The sequence below is a fragment of the Anarhichas minor genome, unplaced genomic scaffold, assembly GCF_050575085.1.
Source record: "Anarhichas minor isolate MPS153535 unplaced genomic scaffold, ASM5057508v1 ptg000031l, whole genome shotgun sequence".
Lineage (NCBI taxonomy): Eukaryota > Metazoa > Chordata > Actinopteri > Perciformes > Anarhichadidae > Anarhichas > Anarhichas minor.
The window spans coordinates 754,345-763,714 of record NW_027466477.1 but is presented as its reverse complement, the minus strand read 5'-3'; the positions used below and the strand labels follow the sequence as shown (position 1 = coordinate 763,714).

At 42.5% G+C, this 9,370-nt stretch overlaps 2 protein-coding genes across 3 annotated transcripts; one reads left to right on the top strand and one right to left on the bottom strand.

Moving 5' to 3' along the window:
- Positions 1 to 2,057: 2,057 nt before the first annotated feature.
- bbs12 (Bardet-Biedl syndrome 12) lies at positions 2,058 to 4,576 on the bottom strand. Its single transcript, XM_076105303.1, has 2 exons — positions 4,518 to 4,576; positions 2,058 to 4,056 (listed from the first exon to the last, which is right to left on the bottom strand). Exon 2 carries the CDS (start codon positions 4,037 to 4,039, stop codon positions 2,177 to 2,179), a length of 1,863 nt encoding a protein of 620 aa, XP_075961418.1. The 5' UTR covers positions 4,040 to 4,056; positions 4,518 to 4,576; the 3' UTR covers positions 2,058 to 2,176.
- Positions 4,577 to 4,732: 156 nt separating this feature from the next.
- On the top strand, positions 4,733 to 7,417 carry cetn4 (centrin 4). Of its 2 annotated transcripts, none has more exons than XM_076105305.1 (5): positions 4,733 to 4,842; positions 5,065 to 5,220; positions 5,377 to 5,505; positions 5,775 to 5,912; positions 6,252 to 7,142. In XM_076105305.1, the coding sequence occupies exons 1-5, from the start codon at positions 4,840 to 4,842 to the stop codon at positions 6,336 to 6,338; spliced, it is 513 nt and encodes a 170-aa protein (XP_075961420.1). In that variant the 5' UTR covers positions 4,733 to 4,839; the 3' UTR covers positions 6,339 to 7,142. The 2 variants fall into 2 exon arrangements, with proteins under 2 accessions (XP_075961420.1, XP_075961419.1); XM_076105304.1 differs by lacking the exon at positions 6,252 to 7,142 and adding an exon at positions 7,153 to 7,417 and having other exon boundaries at positions 4,734 to 4,842.
- The last annotated feature ends 1,953 nt before the right edge of the window (positions 7,418 to 9,370 follow it).

Genomic DNA, 9,370 nt, shown 5'->3' with positions numbered 1-9,370 from the left:
TCACAGACCTACTCCTCAGGCGTTCACTGAATACTTCTGTCTGCTTTGGAACATTTCGTTGACAAACCAAAACTTTAGCGGATCAATTCTTGTCACCAAATATCATGCTAAGAATTCCCCTGTTTTCAAGATGTCAACTTAAAAAAGACAAAGCAGCCAAAATAGATGATAACTTAGACATAGCATACTATAGTCTTCGACATGTAGGATGTTTGTCTGAGGAAAATAAAACAAGATTTATAGTTTCTCTCTAAAAATGCATTTCCCGTGACACATTGTGGTATCAGTACGGCACCTGTTCCCAAACGGATTGCTTTATTCTAAAACCCGACAGAAGCTACCTTAGAGCTCCACACACATTCTGCTGCAGTGAAACCTGAAGATACAACTGTCGTTTTGTGAATACCAGTATGAATCAAACAAAATAAATACCTCCATGTGTAAATGTCACATGTAACGAATCAAAAGCAAAACTTCACATGCCTTCAGTTGCTTTTTCCTCTCAAAATTTTAAAATAAAAAACAAACAGATTTTTTTAGTTATTTATAAATCTACTTTGAATATGCCCAAAATCAAATGAGCAGCCTCTGCTGTGAGCTAGAAATAACACCCTAAAACTGGATCATCTCACCCAACTCTGAGGCTTTGACATTAAAAGGTAATCTACAAACGTGTGAAGCATGGGGGGGGGACAATAAAACGTGGACTCGGCCTGAACTCTCAGATGTGTCACCGACTTCCCCGTTCCAGTTTCCTCCTCAGCATTGTGTTTGTGGTGTTATGTTCACACCCCACCCTCTCACTGCACCACCGCTGAGTCAAGGTTGTTATGGCCGATGTAACGTTTCTGTATTTCACGGAGCTATTTTGAGAAGCAACAAGACGCTCTCTCTCTCTCTGCTCTCAGAGGAAATGGAAGGTCTCACGTGTCGCCTCAGCTCACAGCTTTAAAATGCAACGCGCACAATAGGAAAAAGAATCTAAAGGTAACCAAGAGAGAGCTTCACTTTCATATGAACCGTCATTGCTTTCGGGTTGTTTTTGATTTTTCCAATGAGTAGACGTTTTTCTTTCGGAATAACGAATGATGTCCTTTTGTATTTTGAAACTTACTAAAAAGTGTCGTGAAATAAGCCTGAATTCTGGATGAACTATAACTTTGGGCGTCTGGTGTTAAAGAATAATATCATGTGACCTTTCAATGATCAAATAGAACGGGAAATGTGTGATTACCTGTAGTTCTCTTTTTGAATGGACTAATAAGACTTAATCCTGTACTCCGTCTGGAGGCGTATACCTTCTCCCTCAAACATTACCGTTATAACAGAGCAGGTCATAAACCACCACAGTGGGCAGGGAGACGGTGTCCAGTGTGAACAGTGTTAGCAGGCTGAGCACACATAAGGAAGCGTAGGCAAAGATCATAAAGAACCAAGACTAGAAAACATACAAAGTTCCACCCGAGCTCCGTGAGAGGGAAATGTAAATGTAGTTTTGGACATGCACGATTTGTTTTCACTGGCTGGACTGAGTATGAAGACAAGGTGTGTAGGAGTAGAGTCAGCTCAGTCACGTTTGGTCGATAAAACAAATAAACTGAACTTTGGGGTATTTCCTATGAGAATAGTACGCAGCACCTTTAAGAGAGAGAATATGATAACTAAGACTACAATTTAAATATGCAAATACATACTGACCGTACTTCATGTGTGATATTTAAGATGCTGTGCTCTTTTGGCATGGCTTTCCACATACCTGGAGGTCAGGATAGAAAACAATCAAATAAATATCACTTTAAACTCTGGAGGGGAAACAACATGTGGACACGTTACGTTTCATCAATGTTGTTTTGACCTTTTCGTGGTGTTTATCCAAAAGCATCTGAAGTCTCACCATTCAGGAACTACAGGCCAAATTCTCTTCCTTCTACTGACCTGCATCAGCTGAGAGAGAGTCAGACAGACTGATGTGTCATACAATCATTTGTCTCCCCCAAGTGGCAGCATATAGGTAGCATTGCTTTACTTCCACTATTTATTGATGACAAGAAAACATAAACAGTACAAACACTTTATTCTACTTTCACTTTGTACCAGTCGTAAAAATAAACATATTTTAAACACGTGTGCCGTCTGAATAAACACTGAGAAAGATGTGTACAGTCGAACATGACGGTCACAACAGCATCACATCTTCCTGTGGACCATCACTTTTTGGGTCGATGCCTGTGATGACCTCTGCATCCGTCTGTAGGACCAGGAGAACCAGGTCTAAGGCTTTCCTCCATGCTTCCTGCTTCACACTCACATTATCATAGACCTGTGCTGCTGCTGCACCGTCCTCTTGTTCGTCTGCCAAGAACAGCTGTGAGAATGTTGCAGCAATGCCTTGACTTTGTGTACAGTCCTGCAGTTGTTGGCTCACTGCAGTCCTGGCTCTGACTTTTGAAACCGTCCCAGTGTTAACCATTACAGTGGATATGTAATCTATGAAACCATCTGCCATGAGGTGCAACACTAACCCCCTGTACGGGTTATGTGCTGTCCCTGCTCTGGTCTGTTGGACAGTGTGATGCTTTTGCTCCGCTTGCTTGTGAAGGTGATGAACACAAAGCATCTCTGTCACTCCGGCACCGGGCAGGAGGACTTTGTCTTTCAGCGTGTGGTGCAAACGATAAGCACACGCCCAAAACTGGTCCTCCAGGGCCTGCAGCTTGCCGTGCACACAGCTCGTGAGGATCACGGTGACCAACCCGCTGCTCTCTACGGTGGAAATGTTCACAGTTGTTGAGGGCTTCCTCTCGTGGCTGCTGAGGTTCCTCCAGATCGCAACCTTCACACCAGCGCCAACACAGTGCGTACTCAACTGTGTGGCGTAAGTCACCGGAACGGCTCCCGTCGCCTGAGCCAGCGCCTTCAAAACGGAAGCCTTTGCTTTTTCCACCACAAGTATGTGATGTGTACAACAGCGCTGAATCACTTTCTCACTAGCGAGCCCACTGACGACGATCAGGTTCACTTCTAGGTTCAACAGAAGAGTCACAGTCTTTTCCATCCACTCTTCCTCTTTGGTTGAACTTGAAAAGTGCGACCGGTCACTCACACACTGCACACCCTTTAGCCTTTTAAAGCCAAGATGGCGATAGGTATCTGATAGATCTCCATTAATCAGAGCAACCTTCAAGTGCTGTTCTTTTAAGTGATGTGCAACTGAAGCCTGTTCATGAGATACAAGAACAATGCAGCCCTGCAGAACACACGCGTGCTCCTCTGGTAAACCGGGTAGCACACAAGTCACCACTTTAGTAACATCGAACGTAGAACAGCTGACATCTTGCGGGTTATTTCTTGATTGTATTCGGCTGGCTTCGACAACTAAAGTCATCGCACCGACACAACCGTGACTCAACCCCACAGAGATGTGTGCAATGTCAGGAAGCTTGGGCAGAGGAGGTTGCGGGACGTTTTCAGACTTGGTCTCATAAAAATGTCTGCTGAGCTTTATCTTCCTTCGTCCACTGGCAGTTAGAGTCTTGTCAGATGCTCGTGAAGCCTCCACAGTGGGTGTCTTTGACAGGTGAGGTCCTAAACCCTGAGATGTCGCAGTGCGGCTCTCTGATTGCGCCACACCAAGACCCTCGGTTGACACGCTGCATTTACTGCAAACGTCCAAGCAGACATCCATTCCTTCAGACATAGCCGAGATGATGCGTGCTACTGGAACTCCTCTCTGAAGGCACTCCAGAGCAGCACGGCTCCACGCTCCCGCGAGGAACAGCAGGCATCCCGACCCCGTATGATAGGCCTTCTGGTGGGCTTGAACAGTCTCGTAAACCAGCTGACCCGCCCCACAGGTCAGCTCCAGGTTCTCCAGGACGCGAAAACAGGAGCACGCGAGAGCCGACTCCCCGCTCGTTTCATCTTGGATGAACTTGTACTTTTTGTTGGGGCCCAAAGAGGAATGTGTGATTCCTGCCAGCGCTGAGAGCTTCTGCAGGCCAACATGTTGCCTGTGGTTGATAACTGTACTCGCCAGCATTACTTGAGGTGCCTGGACTGTAAATGGACAAGAACGATAGTAACTAAGTACAGTAAGTTAAAATGTTACTATACGCTACTGTGCATGCACCTTTGCTTCATCACTGTACATTTCAGACAGAATCTTGTACATATATCTGACATCTATACTGTTATAACAAGCCTTAACATTTCGGGGAAAAAGGGAATACTTATTCCACCACTGTTAACATTTCTGGTCAACAACATAGATACAACTGCAGCTACAAGAGCTATTAATGAACATTGTTCAACACAAAACAATAACATCTAAATGAGCACGTGACTGTGACAGATTAGCCTATATAGCTACCAGACAAGCAGCAGCCTGCACGCTAAGCTAACAGGCTAACGTCTTAAGAATAATAACTAAAATAACTAAACTAAACTAAAAACTAAAAACAAAAGATGCTTCTGCAAAACAAACGTTATCTATCCATGCATAAAGGGTGTAATATTACCTTATTTCATTATGTATTATAGTATAGTTATCGATGCCCACTGCCCAGCTGCCTCTGCATGAGCGATTAAACACTGCGCATGCGCTGTTTCCTGGTTGCTGGGGCGACGAGAAACGATCTCAACCATTGGCGCACACGGTTATAGCCCGCCCATTGCTTTTTTGCGATTGGCTACTATGATTGCGTCACGGTGCTTCCGGGGTCTGTATTGGCTATCTCTCATGTCAATCAACAGAAGAAAAAAAATAATACAACTGCAAGTTTTGTTGACATCCGATCCGAGACACAACTGCAGCTTTCCCAGGCTGAATCATTCATTTAAATGGTATGTACCGGCATTTAAACGTAGTTTATGAATCTTACGCTGTATTAACATTTTGGGGAATTTCGAGATTTACCGTGAAAATAGTTTAAGACGTGTTTCTGTTGGGTCTCGTGCTGCAGCATAGAAGCTAAAGTTAGCTAGCATGCTAGTAACAGCTAACTGAGTAGATGTGAACCAGCAGCCACATCCTGATGTCGGTTTTTTGTTGTTGTTTTTTTTCAGGCTACAGGTTACCGGAAACCAGCTTCTTCGGCTGGCCAAAGGAAAAAGGCAGGTCCCCAAAAAGATCTGACTGAGGAGCAGAAGCAGGAAGTTAAAGAGGCTTTTGATCTGTTTGACACAGATGGCAGTGGAACAATAGATGTGAAGGAGCTCAAGGTCAGTTCCTGGGTTAGCATGGCTCGGATCAGATGAAAAACAATGTGTGTGTGTGTGTGTGTGTGTGTGTGTGCGCGCGCGCGTGTGCGTGTGCGTGCGCGTGCGTGCGTGTTGTGATGAAGCTGATAACAGATCTCCCATCTATCTGTGCCACAGGTGGCCATGAGAGCGCTCGGGTTTGAACCAAAGAAAGAAGAGATCAGGAAGATGATTGCAGACATCGATAAAGTTGGCTCTGGAACAATTGACTTTAATGACTTTCTCCGTATGATGACTGTGAAAATGGTGAGTGTGTTATACAGTTGTTTCGACAAATACTGGAAACTTCTAGGAAATTAAAATTGGTCATTTCTAATCTTGGAAAGACGAACAACTCATGAAGTCACAAATCTGTGTTGCTCTCAAAACAACAGTATGTCTTCTCATTAACTTATGTTGTAACATAAACACCACTCATGTAAAGCACACTTTTCAACAGTCACAGAAAATACATTAGATTAAAAAAAAAAAGTATTAATTGAGGCATATATTATGTGTCATGTCGCTGTCAACAGAGTGAAAAAGACTCCAAAGAAGAAATAATGAAGGCGTTTCGGCTGTTTGATGATGACGGCACGGGAACAATCACATTCAAAAATCTCAAGAGAGTTGCCAAGGAGCTGGGTGAAAACCTCACGGATGAGGAATTACAGGTATCGTGTTCTCTGATGACGTGCAATGACGTTTCCCATATACTAAATATAATTACTTATTGGTGGTCCATGCACATGTGTAGAAATGTCACAATCTGGCGACAGATATCCAATAAAGCTATTAATAAGAGCAACCTCTGAGCACTTCTTTTAGTGACAGGAATGCCTTTGCATTGGTAGGTTTACTGGTGCATTCATGTATAAGTCATCAGCTTTTGAATTGATTGCTGTTTTGCAATTCTTTTTTTTTATATACGAGACAAAGAGAGTTCCTCTTTACTGTAAAAACGGAGCCTATAACCTCCTCGAGACAATCTCTTCATAGTTTCTGTTTTGCAGTTCTCGATGCAGGCTGTCGATGCTCTCACTGCGTCTGTCAGTAGCTCCCTACGCCTCCTCCTTCTGAACTACCTCCAGGTTTACTAATTCATTCTTAACCGTTTATTTAATACTCACTGGAAAGAGGGTTTATTTTCCTCAAACTGCTCTCGTGTTTGATGATTGAGAATAGTTTCAGCAGATATTGTACCTTTGCATATAATGTGTGCACTGCATATCTTTTTAATGTTAAATGCACTCTTTGTGTGGAATATCAGGCTCAACAATAAGGATTTCCTGATTTCACGGGGCAAGTAAAATGCTTGTAAATAAATAAATCTAGCAACTCACTGGCCCGATCGGGCAAGTAGAGTTCTGACGTTAAAAAAAAAACCTGAATATGGAGCAGTATGTTTAGGAACACACTTCTTAAAAAGCCCAACAACAACAACAGAGAAGTGGTTGCTGCAGACACAGAAGAGTGAGCAGAATGTGGCCTTTGATAAAGTTACATAAATTGTTTGAATTGTAGCAGAATGCCTTAAACAGAATGCCTTAAACAATACATTCAGAGGATATCTCAGGAAGCTAGAAATAAATGACCAATATTGAGAAATAATGAATACTAAACATTGGGTTGGATTTCTCAGCACTGGTAACAGTAAACGGTTCATTAAACGGCGTTACATTATAGCCAAGCTCACAAATAAGACTGATACTCGTCTGTCTCCTACTTCCCTTTATGTTGTTATGTTCTTACTCATGCTATTGAAATAGCAGTTGTTGGTTATTTCTGTGGACTAAAATTCCCAGGATGGAGTTTTTCTGGTCCATCACACCAGATGCATCGAGAAAAGCTCTCAGTGCACTTGTCATTTTTTCTGTATTTGAACATTCAGACTTCGTTTCTTATCCTTTTTAGGAAATGATCGACGAGGCGGACCAAGATAACAACGGTGAGGTGGATGAGCACGAGTTCTTGAGGATAATGAAGAAGACCAATCTTTACTGAACCCGTTGTGTGTCCCGGTCTTGATCTGGGATCTTTGTTATTAAGTTCATGTAGCAGCTTTTCTCTGAGACCTTTTTGAGACAGATTTGTGTAGTTTGCGAATAAATGTTTTAACATGCTGTATTTTTGCACGGATTTTTCTACAATGCAAGAAAAATAAATATAGTTCCTCACATTTGTCCGTTGTTACTTTTACATGCATACTGTAGCTCTTCAGAGTCAGACTGCAAGAGTTTAATGTCTCTTTCACTTTGTACGCTGCGGTGCGTTGTGCACAGCGATGCATGCCAATACTGTTCGATGTCGGGGAACAGACAGTGAAAGTCAAATGACTAAGTTGATGTCGACTAACAAGAATTATGTTATTGTAGACAGAAATGACGAGCGTGAACTTGAGATGAGTAACTCAGTAAAAGTCACTCTCACTTCATGTTTTGAGCTACTGCACCCAGTCATCGTCATCTGTAGAGGATACAGTACCACCGTCTCGTACCGACATGTTCTGATCACGTTACAGGAAAGATGTTCCTGCTGATTAATTCTAGCGGAACACAGATTTTGACCAAAACACCGTGCCTTGTCAAAATAAACAGGATACTGCAGTGACGTGTTTTTCCGAGCCGTCAGACGGCTGTCAATTTTGAGGATGCTTGCCACTGATTGTGAAAGTTCTGATAAGCTGTTCTAGACAGCGGAGGAACATCGGGCGGAAAATATGAAGAGTTTTGTCCCAAGGCGAGATATCCTTTTTCATTTTTAACATATTCCGCACATAAAAATTGACAACTTTCCCAGACGATAGGTCCTTCAAGTGGTACTTCATACGATTTATTTATTTTTGAACATGTATGAGTCAAAATAATACAATTGGCTTCACTTTTAATAACCAGATTCAAAGTGCCAGAATATGGAATTGATATGCATTCCTCTCATTTTGTTCATCTGCCAAACTGAAATTTGGAATCAATATAGATGAGCCAAATCAAAAGGCCTGTATTTCAAAGGTTCCCTTCATGTTAGCCCCTGTGACTCAAATCCATCCACGTTGTTGGAGTTCAAAGTACAGCACACACCAGGTGAGAGCTGAAAAGCACTGCTGAAACTCTGAGCGGAGATTTTCTGTCTGACCGTTCATGGCAACGTGTGAGGACTCCCCATTTTAAACACAGATGAGCCCCAAAGTACCATTCTACCACCGTTATCATTTCCGGTGGTTACCAGTGAATTCAGCATCCAACGTTCAGATTTCTTTTCAATTATTTGCTGATGATATGGCTCTCGTCAGCCTCCTACGTCTCAGGAGACACTGCAGGGGGAAGCCTGTATTTTAAGGGGCTGTTGGCGTGTCGCATTGTTTCGGGCCGTAGAATCCATTTTTGTCAATTTAGAAGCACGGAAAGCGAGGCCGTCACGGTGCATAAGTGTTCCCAAGACCCTTTTTGTTACCCTTTTTTTGTTTTTGCACTTAGTGTTTTGCACGTGTCTTATGTTCGTGGAACTCCAAGCTCTCCTAAAGTGTTTACTGTTTCTTACTACTGTAGTCTTATTTGTATTTCATGTTGATTTTGGTGAAGCCAAAGACAATTTTCCACATTGTGGACGTTAATGTTTCAACATGGGCTGATATTATCGTAGAACGTCTAATCACTTGCTCTTAGAAAGTGTTGTTTCAAACTTTGAAATTGTTTTCATGGGTTACAGCAGTTTCGGAAGAGTGGGCGTCTTTTCAAACGGTGGATGTTTGATTTTAGAACAAAAACTTTCCTATTGGAGTTTGATGTTTTTGTACAATGGCAGTTTCATGGCCTATAATATCTTCACAGCCCCTCAGCAGAGTGTTATTCCCCTACTGTTGTGGTTAAACATTCACATCACAGTCTGTGCAATACTCCCACTGCTCCGCTGCTGCTTTTCTTTTTCCCATAAAATGATCAATTTCCAAAACACTGAAGCGCTGAAAGTCTGGCCGTTGCTGGTAAAAGATGATTTTATTATTAATGCTTAAAGGTCAAGAATGTGTCACCATTATCGAGGCAACCTATTTTCACAAACCTCTGAGTAAGACGAGCTGAAGACAAACTAATAACCCTCATTGTGCCCAGAAGAAGCAAAGAGTGACTGCACCAGT

Coding starts and splice junctions, on each gene's coding strand:
- bbs12 (XM_076105303.1), bottom strand. CDS start 4,039: ATGCTGGCGAGTACAGTTATCAACCACAGGCAACATGTTGGCCTGCAG.
- cetn4 (XM_076105304.1), top strand. Junction 5,221..5,376: donor TAGATGTGAAGGAGCTCAAG/GTCAGTTCCTGG, acceptor TCTGTGCCACAG/GTGGCCATGAGAGCGCTCGG. Junction 5,506..5,774: donor GTATGATGACTGTGAAAATG/GTGAGTGTGTTA, acceptor CGCTGTCAACAG/AGTGAAAAAGACTCCAAAGA.